Source organism: Neurospora tetrasperma (genome assembly GCF_000213175.1).
Source record: "Neurospora tetrasperma FGSC 2508 unplaced genomic scaffold NEUTE1scaffold_6, whole genome shotgun sequence".
NCBI classification, from domain to species: Eukaryota; Fungi; Ascomycota; class Sordariomycetes; order Sordariales; family Sordariaceae; genus Neurospora; species Neurospora tetrasperma.
In genome coordinates, this window is record NW_009799104.1 from 2325723 (window position 1) to 2352225 (window position 26503).

The following is a 26503-nucleotide window of genomic DNA, read 5'->3' on the forward strand; positions in this document are numbered from 1 at the left end:
CCCGTCCCTTTTCGATCTCCAATCCTCCTCCAATCGCTGAACGCTACCTCCCCCTCCACTCTCGCCCCCTCGGCCCCTCCTCTCCGGCAGTCACTCTCCTACCTACCTCGGGGTTACCGCCGGCGATAAGATTCCCCGCGCGAACATGCACAACGCACCACAAAGCACCAGGCTTCTTCGGCAGCCAAGTACTACAGACCGTTAGTGAGAGCCGCAGGCGACTGAGCTAGAGTCGAGGCACATGACACTGGCACCCCTTCGCCGACTCAGACAGCAGACACCAACGTTTGATATTTCCTATTCGCGCACCGCTCTTACATATAATACCAACAATCCATCGACTCTTTTTTCTCTTTGGGATGGAATGAGGTGGCGGCGAAACCGACCGTCTTCTTCTCCTATCTGTCTATATATCCTCTCGATCCAGTTATCCATCAACCGGTACCATGAGGCATCACACAATGTATTAGTGAATTGCGTGTTTGCTTTTAGAATCAACGATTTAGGATGTCATAAAATAGCCGATTACGGATATTGCTTTCTTCTCCTCGCCTTCTGCAATTCCATGGTCTGTTCTGGAAAGTCCCTACCGCTGATCTCTTGCAAGAACCCTTCAGTTGATCGATCACATCAGTCATGGTTGGTATCTGGTATCCGGCCCACCCGTTAGTCGCCCGTTAGTGCAGTGGTTGGGCCCTTTCTTCCTCCTCTCCCGTCCTCATTCTCGGACTTCGTCCTCCTCGATTTTCTTTGTTATTTCTCTCGACCGGCAGACTGGCTACCCTTGGTTACTATACTTGATTCAAAACATGAGCTAACCAAACAACTATGACCTGAACCGAACCTATCCTCTGGAAAACGCACTCCTGGTAGCATTGTTCCCCAGAATGATTTATTTGTGCGGATTGGTAATTGGTACGTACTAAATGAGTAAAAAAGCGCGGTGTAGGGAACCCAGCTAGGAAACACCGACAAAGGCCAAAAGGATGGAAACTTGACAGGAGCATTATCAATCAACCGTCCATCCTCCGCCGAAAAAATGGGGTCAGTGTCATGGTTAGTCAGGCACACCACCTTCCACGTTTTGTGCCATTCCCGTTTGGGATGTTGCGAACGATGAAAAAGGGAAAGACCTAGTGTACACAGTAGAGAGGAATTGCACTGATACTACTATTTCCTTAATCGAGTCCAAAAGCTTAAACCCGAGGTAGCCATCCCCGACTCCGTCCCCCTCTTCTTTCTGCAAAGAAAAAGCGGTAGTTACGTGCTGTTTCCTTGTTCTTTTCTTGTTTATGATTTTTCTTCATTCAGTTTCGTTCCTACCTATGCCTACCTACGTTTCCCATCCTTCAGCAACCTCGGGCCCGCAACCAACTGCCATCTCGCAAAATATTTCCAGCGATATGTAAAAAAAAAAAAAAAAAAAACCCGAAATCTTCAATCCTTTACCAACTACATCAACGAGGAATAGAACCTGTGGGCCCGACAGCGTCTTGTATCATCTTATTCCAGATAGAAACCCCTAGGATCTTCGAAGAGCTACCCTATAAAGACGACTCAACTTTTGATATAATTTGCAAAAAGAAATCAGCCAAAATCAGAACTTGAGAAGCACCGCAACAACCGGCCAAGATCGACCTATTCGACCATCCACGGCCCATCCTACTGCTTGACATCTTCAAGCTACATATTCCACGTCGACAGGCTGGCCAACGCCAGCTAGAAGCACACGATGAACGAACTGGAAAAGGTGGAAAACTACCACGCCACTCACCTTAACTCAGATGCAACTCAGATCAACTCACCGACACATGATGTAGATATCGAAAAGGGTCATTTCAGCGGTAGCCATGGAACCAGCGGTTCAACCACGCCTCAGGTTGCCCACTCGGCGACCGGACAGAACGAGAAGGAGAATGATTCCGACTCGGCATCATCATCATCCCAGACAGAAGACGACATTGGTTTCGCGCCCATCTCAACCCACCAAACGCAGCCCCCTCACCAACCCCGACCCATGAGCCGACAAAGTCATAACACCACCTTCAGCCACATTTCTCGCTCGCGCTCCAACAACGGCTTTGGTGTAGACGACCTAGAAGACGAAGCCGAAAAAGAGGAGGAAGGAGCCGACGCGGAAGCAGCAGCAGCCCGCTCAGGCGCCGGCGAGACCATCAAGGACGAAGAAGAGAAGCGCTTCGAGGTCGGCTGGGAAGGAGGCGACTCGGACCCTCTGAACCCGCGAAGCATGCCGACCTGGCGGAAGTGGATCATCATCGCGGTGTTGAGCACCGGCTCCTTCGCCGTGACGCACGCCTCGGCCATCTACACGGCTACGTACACGCAGATGAACGCCGAGTTCCACTGCTCTCGCATAGTAGCGACACTGGGCCTCTCGTTCTTCGTGCTGGGGATTGCGATGGGACCGTTCTGGTCGCCGTTGGCTGAGTTCTACGGACGGAGACCCATCTACATTTGCTCGTTTGCCGGGTTTCTGATCTGGCTGATCCCTAGTGCGGTGGCCAAGAATATCCAGACTATGATCATTGCGAGGTTCTTCCAGGGTCTGGCGGGCAGTGCGTTTCTCAGCGTGTCCGGTGGCACCGTGGGCGACCTGTTCAGTAGGGAGCAGTTCCAGTTGCCCATGGCCATCTTTGCGTTGTCGCCATTTATTGGACCGGCGACGGGGCCGTTGGTGGGAGGATTGATTAACACCTTCACGACCTGGAGGTGGACGTATTATTTCTTGATCATTTGGGCCGGAGTATTGCTGGTGTGTGTGATGGTGCTGGTGCCGGAAACATATCGTACGTTTTTTCCATTTCCTTCAAATGAAGTAATTGTCAAAACTTCCAGGGCTCGAACAATCGTTTCTGAGGCGCGTTGTTGGCTTTGCGGTTGGAATGTGAGAAAAAAAAAACAGGTCCGCATGACGAAGAAGCCGAAAAGGAACACCAGGCCCTGAAAAGTAGCCAAGACAAGGAGACTGAAAGAAGGAAAAAGTAAACAAACCCCCTGACTTAGATTCTTACTCACCATATCCTTTTTCTCTACACAGACCCCGTCCTCCTAAAGCGCAAGGCCGTCAACCTCCGGAAAACCACCGGCGACAACCGCTACCACGCCCCCATCGAGCGCACCACCAAGTCCGTCGCCTCCACCCTTGGCAACTCCCTCCTGCGACCGTTTCAGCTGCTCCTGCGTGAGCCCATGTGTCTCATCCTGGATGTCTACTCCGCGGTTCTCCTGGGCGTTTTGTATCTCTTTTTCGGTGCCTTCCCCCTCGTCTTCCGCACCAACCACGGCTTCAATCTCTGGCAGGTCGGACTTACCTTCATGGGCCTCGGCGTGTCCATGGTCCTGGCCGGCTGCATCACTCCCGTCTGGACGCGCGTGAGAAATGGCCTGGCCGAGAAGCTATTCAAGAAGACGGGAATCATGAAGGGCGAGCCTGAGGACCAGCTGCCGCCCGTGATTGTGGGTGCCCCGCTCATTACGGGCGGTCTGTTTATGTTCGGGTTTAGTACGTATCCGTGGGTGCATTGGATCGTGCCAATCATTGGGTCGTCGATCTTTGGTCTGGGGTAAGTACATACTTGCTTGTGTTTCCCTTTCTGCTGTGCTTGGCTTGGTTTACCCCGTCATCTACCTCCCCACTTGAGTAAGCTTTGAGATCAAGAGGGTTAAGGTACAGTAAGAAGGAGGTAGCTTCATTCCTTCTTCTTGGGGAAACCCATATTCCGCTTGCTTGCGTGTTTGAGAGAGAAACAGTGGAGAGGGGGGAAGACGTGGAAGGGTGTGGGGGGCGAGTTCAAGAGACATGGCATGTAGGATGGTGCGTCAACTGACACCCACCCTCAGGCTTCTTTCCCAATGTTCATTGACTAAGCCTGGTTATGGTCTGGGGTAGAAGTGGTTAGGGAGTACGTGGATGGCGTAGTAGCCCTGCTACCAAACCGATTGCCGCAGAAACGGACGGAGAACTTCTCTGACTCTGCCGTTCTATGTTCTGGCTCTTCCCCCCCTCCTCGTCTCTCTGTTTTTGCCTCTTCGTCTTTCTTCCAAGCCCAAAGTCTCAGTCATGGCTTGGTCAAAGTTGATGCTGAAAATGGGGATGGCCACCTCCTTACCCTCGTCTCTTCCAGGGCCTGGTTCAAGGCTTGCGCCCTTCTCTCTTTTCTCCATTTCCCACTTGGTTCCTTTCGTCTTCCCTCCCGTCCCCGGTTGTTTATCTCGCGTCTGCAAAGTCCCATGATGTCGTTAACCGATAACTGACTTGTCTTGCATATAGCATGTCCTTCGCCTTCACCGGCATCTTCACGTTCTTGGTAAGTGGATTACGCTCCCTATTCCAATCCAAAAAACAGGCCCGAACCCAAGAAATGCATCTTGTGTGTGTGGGGGGGAATATCAAAATGGGGAACAGTGTCAGCCTCATCCATCATGTCGAGTCATGTCAAAACATGATGTTGTGATCACTGCTGAATGGGGTTGTCATTTTGCCTCTCATTTTGACTTTCTTCTCCCGTGACCTCATGCCTGGCCTCTCCTTGCTCACTTGAATGGCCAAGGTGGAAAAAGGTTGTGTGAGTATCAGTTAAGAGAAGGGAAATAAAAAGAAGGGGTGGGGAGTACAAAACGACAACTATCCTGCCGTGTTCGCACACCATACACGCAGAGATATGGAGAGTCATTAGAGGCATCTGATTGGGCAGAAAGCGAAAGCGAAGATTGGACAAAGTTGGCAGTGCTGACAAGAAGGCGTTTCGTATACAGGTTGACGCATACCCGCAATACGCAGCGAGTGCCTTAGCCACGAATGCTCTTGTGCGATGTTCGTTTGCAGGTAAGTCTCGAGTGAAGATGGACCCCGGTGTATGTGTCGTTTATGCGGCGTTGGGGGTGTCGGTGTGTGTCTTGGTGATACCGGCCCAGCAGCGTCCAGGACATGCATCTGCCGCTCTTCCTTCTAGCTGGATCTTCCGGGTTCAATCCGCTGCGATCCCTTGTGTCTTGTGCTTTGTTTCTCGACATGGGGTTTTGTGCTGACTTTTTGACACCCGGATACAGCTGCCTTCCCATTGTTTGGGATTCAAATGTACGAGAAGCTGGGCTTCCAGTGGGCCACGGCCCTCCTCGCCTTCCTTACCCTGGCGATGATGCCTTTCCCGTACCTCTTCTTCGTGTTTGGCAAGAGAATACGGGCCAGAAGCAAATTTGCGACCCGCTCGTAAGATGAGCGGGGAGCAAAACGCATAGGGTTGAGAGTTGCGAGTGGCTGGATAAACACCCACCGAAAATGTTTCTTCTTTCTTCAGAGACACCTTCGACCGGCATATGGGACCTTCCGTCCCTCCCGCACTAAGACAAGTTATAACTGCAACAACCAGGAGGAAATAAGCAAGGAGTGCCATGTGTCGCTGTCCAAGGCAGTGAATGGGAGGCACATAGAGCACCACAACGACGCAGCAAAGCATATTACAAGCATAATCTGCATGTCGTCTGAGACATTGGTATATAATAGGAATGGTAATGAGATGGACGGTGAAATGATGCCAAGACGGAATGGTAAAGACGATAGAAAAGCAAAAAACGATGATGATTCAGGGCTGTTGCCTGGAAAATTGCATGCTGCGTGCCCGCGACCCTTTGAAGTGCTGTGAATGACTCAACTAGATCATGATAGAATGGCAAAGAGGCGAAGATCACCTTTCCACCTTGGAGAAAAGGGGGTGGCATCATGATCTGATATCCATGAATGTGCAATGATCGTCTTCCTAACTTGTTTTTGTTGTAAGCATGGGGTCAACTGTTCCAGTCTCGCCAGCCATGACCTACTGTTACGTGTCTTTTTGAGGTATGGTATAGAATGGAAGATCGGGAGGTGCCTGTGTAATAGGATTATTGTAGCCATTTGGCAGATTCTGACAACAGACTCGCAAGAGCATGACCAAGGTGTGTACGGCGGCTTCAACATGGCCATGGTCAAGGAGACCGGGACCGAGGCCGAAGATCTGAGGTTGCATTGATGCCCAACATCGGTCTGCCTTGGACGGTGAGAAGGGGGCCATGTAGGTACCCATTACGGCCCGCATGTCTACAGAGTCAGTTGAAGATATTGAAGGGCATGTCGTAGACGGCGATTGCCGAAAGGGAGGGCTTGAAGTTGTGTCATGTACGATCTGCAGGAGGCTGCTTTGGGTAATAAGAATGCCGGGCGCTTTCGTCCGCTGATGCACCCTTCAACAACGTGACCGCCCACTATTACGGCAACGACAATGTCCCATCTCGAGTGAAAGTTGAATGGAGTGGATGACAAGGGATTGGGTTGATCCGGATGTGACCTTTTGTCCGGAAACCCGTGTGTAGTGGTACTATAGGCAATTGTTTTTTTTTTTTTTTTTTTTTTTTTTTTTTTTTCACATGACCCTCACCAACAGATCGACGTGCTTGGTATAGCGAACTGCACCCTAAGCTTGTGTCTTTGCTACACACTTCCTTTGCTCTCCTGCCGTTGGCCTCGTTCACCTTGTAGTGGCGACTGCGGTGATGGCCTGTCTAGGCGGCTGTCGTCACGCTCGATTGTGGGAACTAGCGGCAGTGTTGTGGAACTGGAGGTTGCCACTGCCTAGACAATGCAAGTAAGAGTCCGCCATGAGCAAGATGAAGTGTAAATAGTGTTACATGGCGGTTTTAGTTCGTCTCATCGAGGGTTTCCATTGCACAAAAGCCCAAGGGGTGAGCAAGCAGCGGTCAACCAGTCATGGTGACTACAGCCCTGTCGTCCCAGACTCGTGTGGTGCGTGTACGGAAGACGACAGAATGCCTGCTAGACCAGGGGCAAGTGTTGGGTGTGCACGAGAGGCAGGTAGATACTTGGATGGTGTTGCTATAGCGGCATCAACAAGACCAGACGCAACACCAAGGCGGGTTACCCGAGCATGTAGGAAGACGAACGGAGGCACGGTGGACCTCAGTTCTAACCAACCTTCCACACCGATCAGCAATTTTTGGACTGCACAACAGGCGCCACGGCTAGGCTGATTGCGGATAAACATGAAGATATTGTCTCGGACACCGCAAAGCCCACCGGACAAGGACTAGTCTGGTTGAACGGGTTGACGCAATCCGCGCGAACCGCTGGAATACTGCTGAATGGTGCGTCTCAGGTTCGACAAAGTGCTAGGGTTCGTCCATGGAGATAGCTCCCGGTTCATGCTGGGCAAGGCGAGATGAAGTCGGTGAGGTAAACAAGGTCTGAGGCAACTGAAGGGAATGATGGCGATTGTTTGGTGCAGACGTTCCGTATACAGGTACTGGGTGTGAGTGTCCGAGGTTTGGTGGTGAAAACACACGTTTGGTTTTCAGGTCGTATAGACTGGACCGTATAGGCATGCGGGCGTGGCCTGCGTACTGTACTGTGTCGTATCGAGCAGCCAATGTTGGCAGGGGGTTGTTGAATGGACGTTCAGCCTCAATGACTTTGTCTAGACTGACGTGAGTGGATGCCAAGGCCTGAGCGAGTGTTCCTGACGATGCATCGAGTGAGTTCTCATGAAATCCTGGAGCCGATCAAGGCGGATCATGCCAGCTGATCTCGGGGCGCCACATGGTCATGGACAATCGTGGTTCGTCAATCGCCGCCGTCTGGGGCCCTGGCCGTTCCTGGCTCAACTGAACCATCTGCCCACAAGACGGGCCCATGGATGCATCCCGCCCTTCCATTCCGTCCTGTCACTACCAAGATGCGCCGCCAACCGCTGGGCATCGTGGCCGTTGTCGAGATTGCGGTAACGATAGCGGCAAGGAGAAATTTGGAAAAGAAAAAAAAAGAAAAAGAAATTGACCTCAAACAATTCCAAGGCAAGTGTCGAGCTGGAAGCCAGGTTGAAGGTGACCAGATTGGGGCAATGCGCCGTTTACCGTCGCGCTGTAATGTATACTTGCCTCTATTGTTTGCATGTTTGGATTCACCAGTTCCATAGTATGTACACTACGTACACAGTAGGCTCGTTTCCCTTAGTTGTGTTCCTTGTACTCCTCTGATAAGATAGCGGGAACCTTTGGCCAAGTGAACTGGAAGGAATGGAACGAACTTTAATAAGCGGTGGACGGGATGGGCCAGCGACTGACAGACGGAAGTCGGGATTCGGGAGACGGGAAGGAGGGGAACAGGAACAGAGATTCCACTTTGCGGCCCGCGCGCTTCCTTCCTTTGGTGCATAGCCATTGTAACGTTGGCAGCGTCATTATTTCCATTATTATTAATATTACATACGTACCGCTATGCCAGTGGATCCAAGTGGACTCAACTGAAAATATGTACATCAAAACTCGTGCTTTTGCAAATAATTCCGGCAGCCCAAAATCTCTGCACAAGGGGGGTTTTGTAAGAGTGAGTAACACAATGTCAGCTACTGGAGGGATCGCGGGCAGTCAAAATCCTTTGCAAAAGCAGGGGTTTTTACTGTACAGGTACCAACAGAAACCGAGAAAAGGGCAAGTAGGTACCTACCTTACATCACCTCTACCACAGTTCACAGTCCACGGATGCTGTCTGAGATTTGGTCTTTCCAATGTTGTGAGTGAGAGATCTAGGTGGGATTGGATATCAAATCCCCGCCGAAAAGTGACGGTACCTGGGCAGTCATCTTCAATCAGCCCAATGCACGCAGGCAGCATGGGACCAGCAGACTGTTTACTGTGGAGCCTGGAGATGCAGAGTCCCGGCTCTCTGCACTCAGTGACGACCAGACGGCTTTGATGGATTTGTAAACGCACGGACCACCCGTCCCTACACTACTGTACTATGCAGTAGGTTGAATAGGTTGGCTGCAGCGACTGGACATCCACATGCAAATGGTGCGGAGGGTGTGAATGACTCGGGTCGGGTATTGTTTCGAGTACCGAGTACACGGATGAAGGGTGACATTTTCTTGTCTGGCCAAGTACGGGCGACAAGCCCAGCCGTTTGGATGTACCGAGCCCACCGACACTTGCACGCGAGCAACTTCAGTCTGTTCTGTTCTCTTTTCTTTGACACCGAGTGACTTCCTGACATCTCCCGTTGCCCGCGCTGAGGTTCCTGCCCGCCCATTCAAGATTTTGCAGTGCGAGACAGAGACTGCGAGTAAGTTGATCGCCCCTTCCTTCCCCTTGCTCCGCCCTCACTCGTTGGCGGCACAACAAAGGGCCTCGGTTTTCGTTGCTTCTTGCCCGCCCACCTAGCAAAAACCCCGCAGCAGCAACTGCACTGCACTGATGCAGTTGTACATTCAGTACAGTAGTTGACTTTCGTTCCTGGTTCAAGTTGCCCGACTGCCCGCGCCCCTCCTTCAAGGCTGCAGTGGCCTGCGCGCGCTGGTTGTGACCCCCCCCTGTCCGTCTCGTCGCAATCGCAGTCGCATGGAGTCATCGTCGTCGGTCGTCCGACAATCCTTGAAGCACTGCAAAAACTCGGCGAACCTCATTGGATCTCCAATCGAATATCCTTCGACCTCACTTCCCAGACAACCGCAACGCCACAGACCACACCCCCCAGTGCCATGTCAAAACATAGACTCGGGAATGGCACCAGCACAATACCACCATTACCACCACTACCGCTATCTCTACTACCTCTAGTATCTTTGCCGACGCATATTACTTCTTCGACTACGACAACTGAGACTAGCCGCCACTTTTCCTGTCATTGGCGCCAGAGACATCAAGGACAGCCATCAGAGACATCAGGGACACCCTGCCACACCGAACCATCCTCGACACCGCACTCGTCGCCGGAGCCGTTGTCGTTTCCGTCACCATCTACAACACCACTCGTCGCCCGCCCATACCACACCACCAATCCCTAGTTCAGCGCACTGCTTCTCTCACCTTGGCGCTAGACTTCTCGTGCTGCAATCCAAGCCGTTAACGGTCCGCTCACGGTCAACCACAAAGTGGACACGGGAGTGCCACGCGCAATAGTTTGTTACCAGGGCGGATATTGAGAAATCAGACGCGCTACAACACCATACCGGTGTCGACACTGTAATTGCTGGGGCTAGGTTGGTTTTGGTTTGCAAAGTGCGAATCCTCAAGGGGAACCGACAAGAGACGGACAATCAGGAGCTTCGGAGCCGACACCATACATCTTGCCCTGGAAACTACCGACATAACGCATATACCAACCCAAGTACTTCACACCCACGTACAGGCGCTTATACGCCACCACGTTGGAGTCTGGAGGGCCCTGGACGCAGTTCTAGGTCAGCCCCGATTCACGTCGAGGCCCATTTCCCCTTGGTCTGGCTACCACTTACACGCATCTTCAAGTTCTCTCTCGAACCGTCATCGAGAGGGCTGCTGTTAGACGGCGCCAAGTGCATACAAGCATAAAAGAACGGGTAGCTGCAGCGGGTTACAGTTGACTACCCTTGTCTCACCATCGCCATAGCAACTTCGGCTCCTCAACCTCCAAGGGAATCACAACCGCCCCGTCAGAAAGAAGGGTGCTTTATCCGCTGCCGTGTGACTGCCACCAGGAGGACGAGAGGGGATTAGTGTGGGGAGGAAGAAGGAGACAGTCCTGCGAGACACTCCACCGTGTATAGTCGACGAGGTACCTGGCCAACTCGCCTAGCCTGTTGCACAGAGAAACGCCTCTCTAGAGCCGGCTCAGAGCCCATTGGCCGTTCTGCTGGAGCGGACAGCAAGTCCAGTGAGAATACGAGACGACGTGCTGGTCATTGTGTATCAGGCCTCGTCAGCTGGAGGGCAGTCATTTGTCGGCGAGTCCATCGTCAACACGTCCCAGACTATATTGCGGAAGCCCACAGTCCCGGCACAGTATCAAAGAGACAAGAGCCTTGGATGCCATATCTGGTCTCGCACGCATTGTGCTCCATTATCCCCCGCCTCGCCGCCGCCCACCACTGCCGCTCATCACCATCTTCACTACTACCCTGCTTTGATTGAGGCGCCATTGATTTTGCCACACGTACATCACCTCCCGCCAAATCATCAGCTCGTCAGGCGCTCCATCCTGGTAGACCAAGCGCCCCAGACTGCGCCAATCAACCTCTTCAGAAAAGGTGCCACCATCGTGGGATTGCTGCAGGAGGACTTTGGGTTTTTGAAGCTTGTTTCCACCCTCTGACCCCCATATCGGACCTGATACGTCTCTGCTAGCCTGGTCCCTACCTGCTTCAGAGCTCCCGCGTCCTTGCCTGCCAGATTGCCTGCCTCTCTGCCTGCCCTGTCTCGTCTCGCAATCTAGTTGGCTGCTTTGGGTGTCTCCTATCACATTCTGCACTACCCTGCCACCAATCTCTGTCTTGACTCCAAGACCCTGTCTGTATATATAGAGCTAAGGCACGATGCCGGACGACGTTGGACCCGCCGAGGCAGAGGTCTCGGGTGCTGTGTCTGAGAGCGACAACGAGTACGACGAAACCGAGGTCACTACCAAGGACGACGACGACGAAAAGATGGCCGAACGATCCGTTGCTTCCGAAGGTGTCGAAACCAACGGTGACCAGAAGAAGAAGTATGACCCCAAGGATCCTTTGCGGCCCAGGAGGAAAAAAGCCCGGAGAGCCTGCTATGCGTGTCAGAGAGCCCATTTGACCTGCGGTAAGTTTTTACTTTTGCTCACTTCAGTCCACTGTTTCCCCAAGTTAGCCTTCCTTGCCATAAAACGAATACGACACGGAAGGAGACTACCATCACCTCGACATTCCGTCCCCTTTCGCATGTCACGAAAAAACAAACGATTATGCTAATGTTGATCTTGGTTTAGGTGACGAACGACCATGCCAACGGTGCATCAAACGTGGATTAGCTGAAGCTTGCCAGGACGGTGTCCGAAAGAAGGCAAAGTATCTCCACGATGCTCCCCCGGAAGCCTTACGCCCCGTACTTGGACCCAACTACAATCCTGCTGCCGCTGTATCTGTCCGGAATGGCCATCGGCATCCTTCCAACGCTGGGTCAGATGCCGGCTCGTCTGTTGGTACCTTCTACTCGCAGTCGACCCAGTATCCAGTCTTCTCGTCTGCAGCAACACAATTAGGATCAATACCGGAGAACTTACCCTTCCCCCAGCAATCTCCCGTATCGCCAACTTTCCAGGCCTCTGGCAACCCTCAGCTCGGTTCTATTGCGGTCAATTCAGTTTCCAGCCCTATGAATAGCTTCCCTCCAGCGCTATTTGATCCGAGTAATCCTGCCATTTTCAACTTCAATTTGGAGGGACTCAACTTCGGAAGTCAGTATGGCGCCATGGAGTTTGGTATGCTGGGCCACATGTCCTCGGGTGCTGCTGAGACTCCTCCGCGGGATCCGTCCATAGCACAGCAGGGCACTAGTGATGTTGGATTTAACCCCTCTGGAGTCTTTGGAAACAGTCTGAACCAGTTTGAAAAGGTTTATGACAATAACACCGGTTTGATAAGCGACTTCCTGACTCTGGATGCCCATTCCAATGGCTTGTACTCCCAAGGAAACCTGCAACATGGTCTACCGCATGCCTATGCTATCCCTGCTGGTCCCACTAGTCTACAAAGCCCTAGTACCGAGAACAACAGTCCGCAACCGACAGGATTTGGTTTTGAGTCTCCCACCACCACCAACTACACGGGGGTTCCAGGTGCTGCAGGGAATCAGCCGGGCTCCCAGCAGCCACGGGCGCAGAAACCAAAGACGCCGGCCTTGGGGAAGCTCGGGCCACAGTCAGTTCTGGGTAAGAGGCAGCGAGATCCATCATCTATCTACGAGGCAGTCAAGGAACCATTCCAATATGTGGCTAGTTTCCACAAGCTCATCAGTCTACTTCAGAACCGATTTTCGGGCGCGAGCACGATCAGCATCGTAAGGTCATTAGCCAGCATTCGCCCATCTTTCATGTCATGTATGAAAACGCTCAACAGGGCCGACCTCATCTTCATGGAGAAAAGCTTCCAGCGTGCCCTTTTCGAGCATGAGGAGTTCATGCACCAATCGCCAAGCCCAGCCATCGCTTGCCGTCGAACCGGCGAAATAGCCGCCGTTAACAAGGAGTTCACGGCGCTAACAGGGTGGACAAAGGATGTGCTTCTTGGGAAGACGCTGAACCTCAATGCGAATATGGGTGGCACTAACTCGGATACCCTTTCCATCAGCAGCAAAGGAGGCAGAGGAGGCATTGTGGGAACAACACCCAGGCTAAAACCTTTGCATCCAGAACAGGGCACGAACGCCGACAGTCAGCAACAGCAATCGCAGCAACACAAGGAACAACCACAACCGGTATTCCTTGCGGAGCTCATGGACGAAGCGAGCGTGACGCAGTTTTACGAGGATTACGCCCAGCTAGCGTTTACACACAGCCGAGGTACAGTGGTGAGAAAATGCCGACTTCTCAAGTACCGCACCCAAGAGAACATGGACGCCGCCGCCGCCGCGGCTGCTGCTGCTTCTGCCCCCACAGCTTCAGGCGGCAGTGGTAGCAGTAACGGCACCGTTGTCAATGGAGGGCCAGATAGCAGCCCAGCTGGAAAGACGGAGAAAGAACGACCGACGGGCGTGAATGTTGCCAGCAATAGTATCTTGAGCAACAGGGTCGCCAAGATCGACGGAGAACACGGCATCTCGAAACTGGAACGAGATGGTAAGCTAGAATGCAGCTATACGTGGACCATCAAGCGGGATGTGTTTGATATACCCATGATTATAATGATCAATGTAAGTGGTGTCTGACGGTCCTTTTCTCTCTTCGCCCTTTTCTTCTTTGTTCTGCAATTTGCTTTCCCTCCGTATCGGTCCGGGACACTTCTCCCGTTTCACTACTACATGCCCCCGTTTGGCCCTTCCCTCCCCATCATTCAAACACCTGCGCTCCTTCTTTCTATATTCTTCACATCCTACCCTAGCCCGCTCTTCTTCTTAAAGCCCCACTACCAAGAGTCCAAAAACCTTTCCCCCCAAAATCCTGTACACGAAGCTAACCGACAATACAGTTTCTCCCGTGTTACTACCGTAGTCATAACCAACTAGCTGTATGATAAAAAACAGTACTGCCGTCTAGAACAAACAAGACAATCATTGAGAGAGGGGGTGGTCGATAATATGTGGTCATGCGTATAATGGCACTAGTGGATGTCTAGGGTGAGTGCCTTTAGTGGATGAGTCAGTCATGTTTTCCTTTTCTTTTCCGTTCGTTATGCGGAATGTTTGAGTTGGGCAAGTGCGAGACAGGGAGATGAGGAGACACAAGAAAGGCTGCAGGCGGAGAAGAAGGAGTGCATACCGGACATTTTCATTGAACAGTAGGGAGCAAAGGTGCATAAAAGTTTTGGTATTTGATTTGACCATTGGGAATGTTTCCAGAATAACGGAATAGGGAAAGCTCGAATAGGTTTGGTAACCAAATCATGAGTTGGCGTTTTGCTTTGGATATTCATTACTGCCTTTTTCTTTACATTTTTTTTTTTTTTTTTCTTCGACTGCTTCGCTGGGTTCATCGCGAAACCCTCTTGTCTCTTCCTATGACTGATACCTTTACCACAAACAGCAATCAAGTTCCATTGTTGTCAATGTCCGTCGTTATTGTTCTCGGTAATAGACATCGCATATCTGGCTGTCTACAGTATCGTGCATGAAATTGAAATAAGGTCTGATGAAAAATGAAGAGAAAAAAAAAAAAACCCTGAAAAACCCACAACACCTGGGATTCGGTCGTCAACCAACGTAACTACTAGTCGAGCAATTGGTAGCCTAGGGAAGAGCGGACGGAATCCCCAGTTTTCTACCATCTATGGTTGCATGTACTTGCTGTGATCGCAAATTGTTTTGATCAAGAGATACGAAATGATTTGGAGTGGGTAGTCTACTACTTGAAGGTCACGCTGTAAACACGTTTACAAGTAGTCACCACCACCACCACCACCACCACCACCACCACCACCACCACCGCATCACCATTGTCAAAGCCACCTATGACATGATTTTGCATGACAGATATTCTCTGGATTTACATCGGTTTTTAGTTTTCTAGGGTATTGAATCTGTTGATCTGATACCATTCCTGTATCTCATGTGTTTGATGTGGCGCACTCAATGCCTTCTTCTGCTCCTGTCTGTCTGCTGTCTGTCTGTCTGTCTGCCTGTCATAGTCGACTGCCTGCTTGTTTTCATTACCTACCCCCCTGGCTGCTGTTTCCTGCCCTGGATTTCACCAAACAGAATATCGATGATTTCGTCTAAAAAGGTGAACGCCAAATGCGCACTGCACAAGGATACCAAGTTAGCTCATGAACTTCATCCGTCAAATGATGGTTAGGTAGGGGTAGCAAAAACTTACTTCAGCCGCTCATTATTAAATGTTGCAAAAATCCGCCTACTCGCCGCCTGCGCATTGAGCCGTCCCACCACACTAGCCGCCAAATCCGGTACCAGCGTAGCGAGCATCAGACTCGCCTCCGTCTTGGTCCTGGCTTTTTCCTGCGCTGTCCGCGGCGGTTTGTTACTAGACAGCTCGCCGCCGGGCCACATGCCATCTTTGACGAGGTTGATGTACCGCAGCAGCGCGTCCTCGGCCACTAGCATCCTGACGTTGTCGCGCAGCTTGCGCTCAATCGTGCCGCCCAGGAGCTGATGCAGCACCACGACGACGGCGCGGCCGCGAAGCCAATTGTTGCCGCGGTTTAGTTCGAAAACCTCAAGGAAGATGTCGCAAATGGGCTTGACGAAGGGCTCGAGCTCCTTGTCGTTGGTGAGCTCGAACGCGTTCAGCTCCGCCTCGGCCTCGGCGGCCGTGACTACGTCGTCGCCCCCGGGTCCGGCTGCGCTGGCGGCCGCCAGCTGTTGGTTGGTGGCTGCGGCCAGGAGGTTCTGGCCGGCTAGCGAGAGCTGGTCGAGCACGGGGATGTTCCCGAGGATGTCCTCCATGCCGTCAGCGACCGAGTCGTAGAGGCGAGTCATCATGTCCTTTTTGCTGTCTTCTAGTGAAGAGGTTTGGCCTTGAGTGGCTGTGGCGGGCATGATGGCGCTTTGGGAGAGAAAGGTGCGGAGTTCCCGGCTGTGGCAGACGTCGGGAAGAAGAAGGAGTTGGTTGAGATACTTTTCGAGTGCGACGCGGCGCTTCTGCAGAAAGTCGTTTTGTAGCTTCATCACCATGCGCCGCCGAGGGAAGTCCAGGTTGCGGACGGACGGATACTGCGACCGCAGCTTTTGGTGGAGCTCGAGAAACTCGCTGTAACGGCGGGTGACAGTCCATGTCGCTGCCGGCATCTTCTCTCCAGCATTCCGCAGCACCTCAATGGCGTACATAGCGAACTCCTTCCCATCCTCTTCTCGGCCGACATGGATATTCTTGATCTTGATCGTGGACCGGCCATAGAGACTGTTATCACTCTCCTGAATGACATATTGTTGTCGTTGCAACTCCTTCCTTCGGATTTCTCTTTGTAAGCTTGCTTTCGACTTTCGAAGGATCCTTAGCTCGGCGGTGTTATTTGTCAGTTCGGCTTTCTTCAGAAGAGAATCCACGACAGCATCCTGAGCAACCAGGCGATCAATATCATTGCTGAGGACGGTGATTGCCTCCGCTAGCCCAAGATCGCCAGGCGCTGCTTCGTGAACTTCATCAATCTCGTCATCATCCTTGTTCCCATCAGAATACTCATGCTCATCCGACAGAAATCTGTTCTCGTCTGCAAACAGATCGTCGTCGATAAAGACGCCTATACGAGACGCAGCGCTCACAAGACCCAGGGATGCCAGACTGGGCTTCTCCGGCTCTTTCGCTGTCATCGGTCTCGGCATGTCAGCAGAACCTCTACTGGGCCGCCCCAAATCAACGGAGCCATGGTTCGAACGTGGTGTAGCAGACATTGCTCTTGTAGGCCCGGACTTCGTCGAAGACGAAAAAAGACTTGAGTTGTTCCCGTCGTCACCGAAAAGAGATGCACGCAGATCCTCTGCCGTTGGCGGCTGGCTGTCCTCCAAAATATTATTTAGAGCCTGCTCCATCGCCTGAACGACCCGAGTATCTGGGACCGGCGGGGCTGGCTCCTGCTCGAGACTCTGTACCGAATCTGCCAAGCCATCCTCCCCCAGATCATCGTCGTCAAACATAGGTGTGATGGATGAATCATCTTCCGTAGATCGACGAGTCCCCATTAGAGCATCTATGCTTTGCGTCCCTGCCCGTAGGTCAAGGGATGACCCGGCGCCCCTGTTGCGGGCACCAGGAGGGAGGCGAAGGGCCATGCGTAGTTGCGGATTTGGCTTGGAGGTAAATGAGGATGCCCTGGCTACTGAAGGTCCGGGCGTTGATGATCCAGAGACGGGTGCTACCATGCTCTTTGATGCCTCCTCGGAGGCCAGCGCTTTGTAAAACAAGTCAGACTTCTTGAAGTTTCCAAAATGCTTGGCCTTCATTTCCTCCAGCACAGCGCTTTGAGCACGCAGAACAGCCCTCCGTGCCTTGTAATATTGTTCAGGCGAGGCCCTTCTTCCTGCTCTCAGAAACTCCTGAATGGTCCGCTTGGACGAGTCCGGTACTTTGAGCTCAGGCCTCGAGAGATATGCAGCCTCAATCTGAGCGAGGTCCAAACGGTCTGAGTCCGTCCAGGGCGGAAGCTGCAGCGGAAGCTGTTCTCCTTCTGGCCCATCGTCCTCCAGCGGATTACGAAACCCATCCACCACAAGCCAAAACTGAACCAAAGGCATAAGACGTTGCCTATCCATGTACTCCATAAAATAGGACAAACTGGAAGGATCACGCAAGACATCCGTCAGGGACGCATTCTCCAAACGAGACACGGTTGGTGTTGGCAAAGCCGTAGTTTGTGGTGGGAGAGCCCGACGATCTCCACCGGCCGCCAGATGATGCACCTTTTGGTCGAGCAGTCTCTTTCCCATCTCAAGACGACGCAAGTAGATCTGATCGACATTCTCCTGCTGAGAATCTCGCTTGATCTGAATGGCAACTTCGCTCCGGAACCGCCTCGCATCCGAGAGGTTGTTGGTTTTCCGAATGGCGCGGATGAACTTTTCGAACTTCCTCTCATTATCGCCAGGAATCATTCGAGGAAATGCTACAGGTTTGTTGACTCTTGGCGCTGGCGAAGCGTGCTGGTCCAGAGCCGCCCGAAGCTTGCGGACTGTCGAGCGATCCTGAAGCATGCTCCGCCCGTAGTTCTCCATCAGCTGGTTCCAGGTATCGGGATCCGAAAGCATCCGCATGATGGGAAACATGACAGCGCAGGCAGTGATCTCGCGGACAATGGCTGAAACTGCGCCGGAAGCCAACATGCTCTTGGGCAAGATCTTGGGAAGAATCCTCACCATAACCTTGCGAAGGTAGTCTTGCTGAGTGGTCTTGGTGTCGGAAAAGGACAGGGTGGCGGCAGGATGCAGCTTGCCATCTCTGTACTTGGAAGCAATCGCCAGGTCCAGTTCGTCCGTCTCTGTGACTGATCGATTCAGTTTGCGTCCCCTGACCGACTTCTCGGCCTCGTACACATCGCGGAAATGGGCTGTCAGGATGGGCACCAAACGGGTGGTCAGGATGGTAGCGCGGTCGAGCTGCGCAAGGCGGTCCCGGACGGTCAAGATGGCGCCCCGTATTGCCTTGTCTACCTCATCCGTAAAGACAGGGTTCTTGCTGATGCTCGAATACCACACTTGTATGAAATCGCGGATGACGTAGCCCAGAACCTCGTCGAGAGCTGCCGAGACCTTGGGGGACTCGGGGTAGAGCGGTGCTTTGGTGGACGTCTGGCGTGCCCGAAGAGCGGCCACCTCCTTTGACCAAGAGCCTGGGGCAACGAAGGCCGCACCATGGGGCCGTGGTGATGGTCGGAGTCGGCGGTGATGCGGTCCACGAGAGGTAAGCATGAGCAGGGCAAGCAGGCCGACGAGGGTAACGAGGACGCCGGCGGCAAAGGCATAGTTAGCCCAGCGGATGGCGGGGAACCAATGGACAGCATATCCCCAGGAAATGAAAGCAGCAATTGCAGCAAGGGCTATGTCTCTCCCTTGAAGAACCATTGCCATACTCCAGCGCAGACATTTGGCGCTTGTCGTCGCCGCATGGTTTTATCGCCAGTTCGATGTGGAAGTGGTTCGGTGTGAGGAGTGTCGCGGGTGAGGCAGGCGGGGGGGGTTGGGCCATAGACATTCGTGGGCTGTTTAGTACCATACTCTAGAGCTCTGGCCTCTACTAGACACTAACACTAACCGGCAAGTCCATTGCCGCCGCCATGCTAAACCGCGTTAGTGAGCCAGTGGTGCGATGCCAAATGTCTGACCAAGAGGCCCGCGGGTTCTCCAGGGGTCCAGTCACTGAACGTCCGGTGGGCACCGTTACACCACCGTCGAGTTTCTGTATTTTACGCGCAAAGTTACATGTCATCTTGTCCGTAACCCGGGTGGGGGTCAGTTGGGGTCATTTACTGTAGAGACATGCCGCTTCACCATCACCATATCGTGAACACCGGACATCCTACCCCAGCATAGGGCGCCATATAGGAAGGCTTCCGCCTTGAGGTACTTTACTCTCGTAGTAACCCAATCAACGCGGGTATCACCAACATTGTGCATTTTGTCCACATCCATAGCCTCTCTTCCATGTCCCAGAGCGCGCTCAAGCAGAAACATCCTCTGGCCACTGAGGATCCTCCAGCCTCCTGAAAAGAGCAACATGCTTCTGCCCATTATGCCTGGTCACCTTCTTCCCTTCCTCAGTCTCGTTGCGCATAATCTCGACTAGCGGATCAGCCTCCTGCTCCTCTACCGACACCCTTTCAAAGGCCGGGTGCGCGTTGAAGTGTCCAACCATCCACTCGTGCAGGTCAGGCACATCCGTGATGGTATACACAATGCCGCCGGGGCGCAGCACGTACGCGTACTCTGAGTTGAGCGTCGTGGAAACAATTCTCTGCTTGTGCTTGCGCGCCTTGAAGTGCGGATCCGGGAAGCAGATGAAGATCTTGTTCAGTTGGCCCTTATTGAAAAAGTTGGGCATAAACTTCATCGTGTTGGCGCGCAGTACGGCAATGTTGCGGTACAGCTTTTGCTCCTCGTTTTGCACACGCAGGGCTTTGATTCTGTCTTCCACGAACTGTGTTACCGAGACACGGATCTCCAGGCCTGAGTTCACACAGTCAGTATGAGATCGATGAAGTCAAGGGTGTCAAACACTCTACCTAGAACAAGAGTCTCAGGAAGTACGGGAGCCAGAGCTATGAGCAGACCACCGAAGCCGCAGCCAATGTCTGCAACCTCAACCTGCTTGGTCAATTTCCTGATGGCAGGAGCCGACAGCTCTTGACCCGTGGTTTCCTCAGACTCAGTTGTCTCGGTCTTTTGCGCAATCGGCTCTTCAACTGCATAATGAGGATAGAGAGAAGCCCAATCCATCTGCTCTGGCGTAGGGGGACTAGATCGACGTTAATTCAAGAGCATGGAAACAATGATCTCTTCACATGGAAATCATCTTACTAAATCAAAGAGTGATCAGAGAAAGGGTTGGCATGGGCCCTCTGACGGTAGAACTTCTTGCGCGGCAGCTCAGTGACTCCATTGGCGCGGAGGGCGGCACGGTAATCCTCGCGCTTTTGACGCTTGTTCTTGGGTTCGGACATGATGGCTGCTGAATTGAATGGTTTTTGTGGTCTAATAAAACTGAAGTGTGTCGGTTGTTGTGCAGTCAATAAGTCTGTTGGATCCAATAGGGAAAAATGTGAGACTGAGAGCGACTCCAGAATCGACTCTCACAAAAGTTTCATCCCCGGTGCAGTGTAACGAAGCAAATCTGGAAGCCAAGGTTCCCGTGTTGCTGCAAAAAAATATACCCACAGGGGTGTTCCTGCAGGGGAAAAGCGGTACTCGTAAGATTCAAAGATCCTTAGCGTAGGTAACTTACGTGTAAACTATGCAATACCCACCGTTACAAACATCTCCCTCTGAAGCAAGGTTACAAGGATGAAGCTCCCGAAACTCGGGCCTGGATTCGGACGGCCGCCCCGCTATCGGCAGTCCACATGGCGACACTTTTCCATTAAAACCTAGCACGGTACCTAGGGTACCCAAGAACCCCACGAAATTGCAGTATCAGTTATCAGTTGAGTCAGGGTCGTCAACTATTTCCATCTCAATCAAGCGGATCAGGAAGTGTACCTTACTTGATCATTCCCATCCCTCTTATACTACGTAATCAAGATTACATAGACACAATGGCTTCAGCTCGTCAAGTCAACATTGCCATCATCGGTAGGCAATTACCTGTACCCCAATTGCGCCACATCAGCTCAGACCGTCCAACCCCGACGTCCCTCGCTGCTAACCTTGACCTTCCCATCTTCCAGGCGCCGGTGGAGTAGGAAAGTGCTTCCTCTCCCAGCTCGAGTCGCTGGCCGCTCGCCGCCAGAACCAGAAGCTGGTGCTCACCTACATTGCCACCAGCAAGAAGGCCGTCTACAGCGACTCATACTCGCCCATCGCCCTCGACAGCGTCGTCTCGACCCTCTCCTCCTCGTCGCAGGCTCCCCTTGCCCTCCCTAAGCTCGTCGACTACCTCGCCGCCTCGGGCACCAAGACGGTCCTCGTCGACAACACCAGCTCCCAGGACATCGCCGATGCCTACCCCAGCTTCCTTCGCCGCGGCATCAGCATCGTGACGCCTAACAAGAAGGCCTTCTCGGGCTCGTACAAGTTGTGGCAGGACATCTTCGCCGCCAAGGAGGAGGGTGGTTCTTTGCTGTACCATGAGGCCTCGTGCGGTGCCGGCCTGCCCGTCATCTCCACCATCAAGGACCTGGTTGAGACGGGCGACGAGGTGACCAAGATCGAGGGCGTCTTCAGCGGCACCATGTCCTTCCTGTTCAATTCGTTCGCTCCGACATCGGGCTCGGGCGGCGGCAAGTGGTCCACCGAGGTGGCCAAGGCCAAGGAGCTGGGCTACACGGAGCCCGACCCGCGCGATGACCTCAACGGTCTCGATGTTGCGCGCAAGCTGACCATCCTCGCCCGCTACGCTGGCCTCGAGGTCGAATCGCCCACGTCCTTCCCCGTGCAGAGCCTGATCCCCAAGCAGCTCGAGTCGGTCGCCAGCGGCGACGAGTTCCTCGCCCGCCTGCCCGAGTTCGATGCCGAGATGGAGGAGGTCAAGGCCGAGGCGCAGAAGGAGGGCAAGGTTGTCCGCTTCGTCGGCAGCATCGACGTGGCCAGCAAGCAGGTCAAGGTCGGGCTGGAGAAGTTTGACCTCTCTCACCCCATCGCGGCCCTCAAGGGCAGTGACAACATCATTAGCTTCTACACTAAGCGGTATGGAAGCAACCCCCTCATCATCCAGGGTGCCGGCGCCGGAGGTGACGTAACCGCCATGGGCGTCACCAGCGATCTCCTCAAGGTGCTTGCTCAGCTATAAACCGGCGCTTGTCCCCATAGCGTCCGCAGTGTAATGATCAATAGATAACGATTTTTTTTTCTCGGCTCTTGTTGCGCTGTTCTGTAAACCATTTCGTTTGATAGCACCACTTGTTACTCTTTCCATGCCTGCGCCCATGTTTCATCCATCATGATCGCGATCTCACTCCTTCCTGTGTGACCTTGACATCTCCACCATCCCCTCCTTTCCTCAGAACAATCGGCGTTGAACCGTTCATCGCCAAGCCTGTCGTTGTGCCCTTTGTCGCCACGTCCTTGTAGGCCGAATTGCTTCCTGTCGGCGATAGCGATCCTTTGGTCGGCGAACCGATGTGCAAAGGCGTTGTAGGTAAGCTGCCACTCGGGCTAGCTGCGACGCTGCCTCCCGTCATATACTCGATGGCTTCGCGCTGCGGGTTCCTGCCGATGACGAGGAGCCTCCACATCCAAAGGGTGAAGTCGTACACGACCAATGCGATGATAGGGAGCATGGGTACCAGAGCCAGCGTTTTCTGGTCCACGACAGTCAAGATTAGCATGTGATTTGATAGCCTGCGCCCAACTCTGAGATCGGATGGAAGACGGAAGCAAACCTACAAAAATCCCAGTCAATACCTCCAAGCCGTAGCTCCACTCTGCTGGGAGCAGGCTCGCTCCGGTGATCCAGCTGTACCAGCTTGCAAGTTCAGATTCGGACATTTTTCCTGGTTGGAGATGGGGTGGGGGGGGAGGTGGTGGGTTATGTATCAGTGCTTCGGATTGGCGGTAGAATGGTAGAGGTCTTTCGTCTCTTCTACTTTCAGGTATGTCCAGAGAGCGCCGATCCGAACCGGCCAACTCTTGTTGAACAAGTTGGTGGTGAAACGAAGGTAAACCAACAGAGTGCTGCTGTGCAGATGGACGTTGAAGAAGGTGACGTGCCGTTATAAGAAAGAAAAAAAAGGAAAAAGGACAAATAAAAAACAGTTGGAGCCCGTCCGGTCTTCTGTCCGTCGCCGTCACTGTCACCCTATGTTATCTTGAGTTAGGAGACCAATGTCCAACACCTGGGTCGCGCGTACGTTCTAAAGCCGAGGGACGCGGACAGCAGCCGAAATTGGAATAATGATACTTTTGATGGAGATCTTTCCTGGGTGCAGGCCGCAAGTGGATGCAGCTCTCAGAGTCTCTGAAGTATTCGTAGCTGTAGGATATATTTATATATATGTTTCTAGCTTTTGTTGTTGTTGTTGTTGTTGTTGTTGTTGTTGTTGTTGTTGTTGTTGTTGTTGTTGTTGTTGTTGTTGTTGTTGTTGTGGCCCTTGTTGTTGTTGTCCGGGCTGAACCTCGGTCAAGGAGGCACAGCACGTCGAATTCCGTGATGGAAAGACAAGGTGGTGTAAGTGTCGGGTGGCTGCCTTGTCTAATAGTTCGGGTTGGATTCGAAGCTGATCATAATCGTGACACAGCGCTTAGAGGACGAGATAAACTTCCTACCAGGAAGCCAAATCCGATGTGAGGTGAGCAGAGAGGTCAATGAGGAAGAAGTGGTAAGCTCCCTTTGTTTGTTGCAGATCAGTGATGTCGCTTGTCGGAAAAACTGAAGCCAACGAGTACCGGAAAGCGATGCGTCAAGTAGAACGCGGGGAGCAGCACATGAAGTGTCTGAAATTGTAGATAACAAATGCCGGGTATCAAGGTGTTACATCCAGGAAAAACGCAGAACGTGGACGCAGTGTAACATGAAATAAATGCAGTTAAAGGCGGGGAGGATGAGGAAGAAGGCGTGTTGGGGTTCAGTTCGTTGTTGTGGTCAGAAAAGGAGATCGGCGGAGATAAGGTTTAAGTTGGGCTACAAGCTACCTGTATGTAATAGTAGACAGGCACAACTCAGGGTACCCAAGGTTAAAGGCATGGAATCCATGACTGATTGGAAAGGTGGGACACCATGACAGTTTCTCAGAATGGAGGTGGAAGCATTAGGTTGACATTGACACTTCAGGGGCGAGGCGAGGCCACCACTGGCAAACTCAGCAGTCTAGCACCGCTCGATCGGGTGGAGAGGACAATGAGTACGTGGTAGGTTCGTCCAAACAGAAAACAGTTATGTCGCACTTTTTCTCCTTCCACGTCACAGACAGAACCAGTCACAGGGGCAATACGTGCTTGACCACCTCTTGTCTTGCGATGGATAATGCTGGGGCGTTGACAATAACACCCATCATGTCGAGAGTGTAATTTACATGCTTACCGATGTATGGTATTGGTCACTGGCGTTACCAGGTATGTAAGGCTGTATTGAAAAGGAAAGGGTCCCGCAACATCTTGCGCTTACAGTGCGGGGCGAACAACCCCAGATTCCACGGAGATGACACGCGCTACTGATAATTGATAGAGCTTCAGTGCTGTGACTGCTTCTATTCTCGGAAGCCTGGACCGGCACGACCTGCTCACAACTGAAACTTCCCGTCGCCTTTCTTTCACAACGGCACTGCAGCTCGAAACTTGATCACACGCAAATCCTACCCTACCTAGATACCAGAGCTCATAACCCTGCAACCGCGGATCGGAGGAATCGAGATCGTATGGTAGTCATTATTATTCCAACACATTACTTGAATTATCAACTGCACGGCCAGCCTTGAAACTCACCCAACGAGGCTTCGGCTTTCCAGATATCTGCGCATCAACACGGCGAGAAACACGCAAAGTTCCGAAATAATGCCTCTACAAGATCCGAATCTCTACGGGCAACCAGCGCCCAAGAAACAAAAGAAGGAGTTGAATCTTTCGGGTTCTCTAACCTTCTCGTCCCAGCTTAGTTCACTTCTCGCCGCGTCCTCAGCGTCATCAACATCATCACCTGCCAGCACGACAGCCACAACCGGTCGTGCGCGGCCCTCTAAAGCTGGCAAGGACATCTTTTCTGGGGTGAAAAAGAAGACTAAGCCTGGCGCGAAGACCGTTAACGAGGACAGAGACGGCAAGCTGACGCTCAAAGAGCCCGTGGGCACCGAAGATGAGAAGAGGGAGCTTGAACGCGCCCGCCGGAATATGGAGCACAAGGCCCGTCTCTATGCCGCCATGCAACGCGGGGATTATATCGGCAAGGAAATCGGCCTGGTTGACTTTGACCGGAAATGGGCGGAGGAGCAAGAGAAGAAAACAGGCCACACTGGCGAGGTCTCATCTTCATCAGAGGATGAAGAGTCCGAGGTAGAAAGGGAAGAGTTAATAGAGTACACCGACGACTTTGGCCGCACCCGCCTCGTCACGCCAGCCCAAAAGGCCAAGCTGGAGCGCTCCCGCTCCTCCGCCGCCGAACTCACGCAAATGTCCGCTCGCCCTGCCGAGCCCGAGCAGCTGATCGTAGGCGATACCATCCAGACGGAAGCCTTTGCCGCCATTGTGACTGCGGACCGGTTGGAAACTATCAATGAGCTAGCCGCCAAGCGCGACAGGAGCGCGACGCCGCCTCCGCCGACCCATTACGACGCGAACTGGGAGATCCGCACCAAGGGTGTGGGATTTTTCCAGTTCAGCAAGGACGAGAAGAAGAGAGAGGAGGAAATGAGGGCGCTAGAGGAAGAACGCAAGAAGACGGAGGAGAAGAGGAGGGAGCGGGAGGAAATCTTGGAGAAGAGGAAGAGAGAGATTGAAGAGAGGAGGAAGGAGATCAAGGAGAGGGGAGCAAGAAAGATGGCGGATAACTTTTTGGAAGGGTTGGGTGAGGAGCTTTTGGGAGGAGATGCTGCTGCAGCCGGGAGTGGTGGCGGCGGACGAAAAAGGGAGAGGGAAGAGGATGTGGAGGAGAAGAAGTAAGATCGCCCCGTGGAAAAGTCAGAAACGTTTTCCTACGATGAAAGGCAATGATGTCCCTGTTGGTAGTTATGCTTTAAGGTGGGCGACTCGCCACATTGTTCGCTGCGACGTGTTGGTAATCGCACGGTTGATGGGTGAACAAGAAAGCATAATCGGCATCTACAAAGTCAAAGGTATGAATATAAGGCACACAGCTATCAAACTCCTATCACATACGACCATACCCACTGGAAAACTCGGGATCCCGTCCGCTCTCCCATAGATAAGCCAGTGAGGGCCAGACTAGTAGTTGGGTCGGTGACGACCAGCG

At 52.7% G+C, this 26503-nt stretch overlaps 8 protein-coding genes across 8 annotated transcripts; 5 read left to right on the forward strand and 3 right to left on the reverse strand.

Annotated features, from left to right (window-relative positions):
• Nucleotides 1-1732: 1732 nt before the first annotated feature.
• Nucleotides 1733-5234, forward strand: NEUTE1DRAFT_140851 (uncharacterized protein; the record flags this gene model as incomplete). The annotated part of the gene is made up of 5 exons (XM_009856197.1): nt 1733-2807; nt 3059-3584; nt 4292-4328; nt 4777-4846; nt 5071-5234. The coding sequence occupies 5 exons, from the start codon at nt 1733-1735 to the stop codon at nt 5232-5234; spliced, it is 1872 nt and encodes a 623-aa protein (XP_009854499.1).
• Nucleotides 5235-10075: 4841 nt separating this feature from the next.
• On the reverse strand, nt 10076-10307 carry NEUTE1DRAFT_140852 (uncharacterized protein; the record flags this gene model as incomplete). The annotated part of the gene is made up of 2 exons (XM_009856198.1): nt 10076-10231; nt 10302-10307. 2 exons carry the CDS (start codon nt 10305-10307, stop codon nt 10076-10078), a joined length of 162 nt encoding a protein of 53 aa, XP_009854500.1.
• Nucleotides 10308-11357: 1050 nt separating this feature from the next.
• NEUTE1DRAFT_69322 (uncharacterized protein) lies at nt 11358-14409 on the forward strand (the record flags this gene model as incomplete). The annotated part of the gene is made up of 3 exons (XM_009856199.1): nt 11358-11613; nt 11780-13701; nt 13977-14409. 3 exons carry the CDS (start codon nt 11358-11360, stop codon nt 14019-14021), a joined length of 2223 nt encoding a protein of 740 aa, XP_009854501.1.
• Nucleotides 14410-15011: 602 nt separating this feature from the next.
• NEUTE1DRAFT_148856 (uncharacterized protein) lies at nt 15012-19014 on the reverse strand (the record flags this gene model as incomplete). Its single annotated transcript, XM_009856200.1, has 2 exons — nt 15012-15244; nt 15320-19014. The coding sequence occupies 2 exons, from the start codon at nt 19012-19014 to the stop codon at nt 15157-15159; spliced, it is 3783 nt and encodes a 1260-aa protein (XP_009854502.1).
• A 595-nt stretch (nt 19015-19609) lies between these two features.
• NEUTE1DRAFT_148857 (uncharacterized protein) lies at nt 19610-20609 on the reverse strand (the record flags this gene model as incomplete). Its single annotated transcript, XM_009856201.1, has 3 exons — nt 19610-20115; nt 20172-20404; nt 20467-20609. 3 exons carry the CDS (start codon nt 20607-20609, stop codon nt 19610-19612), a joined length of 882 nt encoding a protein of 293 aa, XP_009854503.1.
• Nucleotides 20610-21154: 545 nt separating this feature from the next.
• On the forward strand, nt 21155-22628 carry NEUTE1DRAFT_118234 (uncharacterized protein; the record flags this gene model as incomplete). Its single annotated transcript, XM_009856202.1, has 2 exons — nt 21155-21237; nt 21333-22628. 2 exons carry the CDS (start codon nt 21201-21203, stop codon nt 22391-22393), a joined length of 1098 nt encoding a protein of 365 aa, XP_009854504.1.
• A 418-nt stretch (nt 22629-23046) lies between these two features.
• Nucleotides 23047-23364, forward strand: NEUTE1DRAFT_118235 (uncharacterized protein; the record flags this gene model as incomplete). Its single annotated transcript, XM_009856203.1, has 1 exon — nt 23047-23364. The coding sequence occupies one exon, from the start codon at nt 23163-23165 to the stop codon at nt 23319-23321; it is 159 nt and encodes a 52-aa protein (XP_009854505.1).
• A 1737-nt stretch (nt 23365-25101) lies between these two features.
• On the forward strand, nt 25102-26100 carry NEUTE1DRAFT_15619 (uncharacterized protein; the record flags this gene model as incomplete). The annotated part of the gene is made up of 1 exon (XM_009855483.1): nt 25102-26100. A coding segment is annotated over one exon (999 nt), but the record flags the coding sequence as incomplete, so codon positions are not given.
• Nucleotides 26101-26503: the final 403 nt, after the last annotated feature.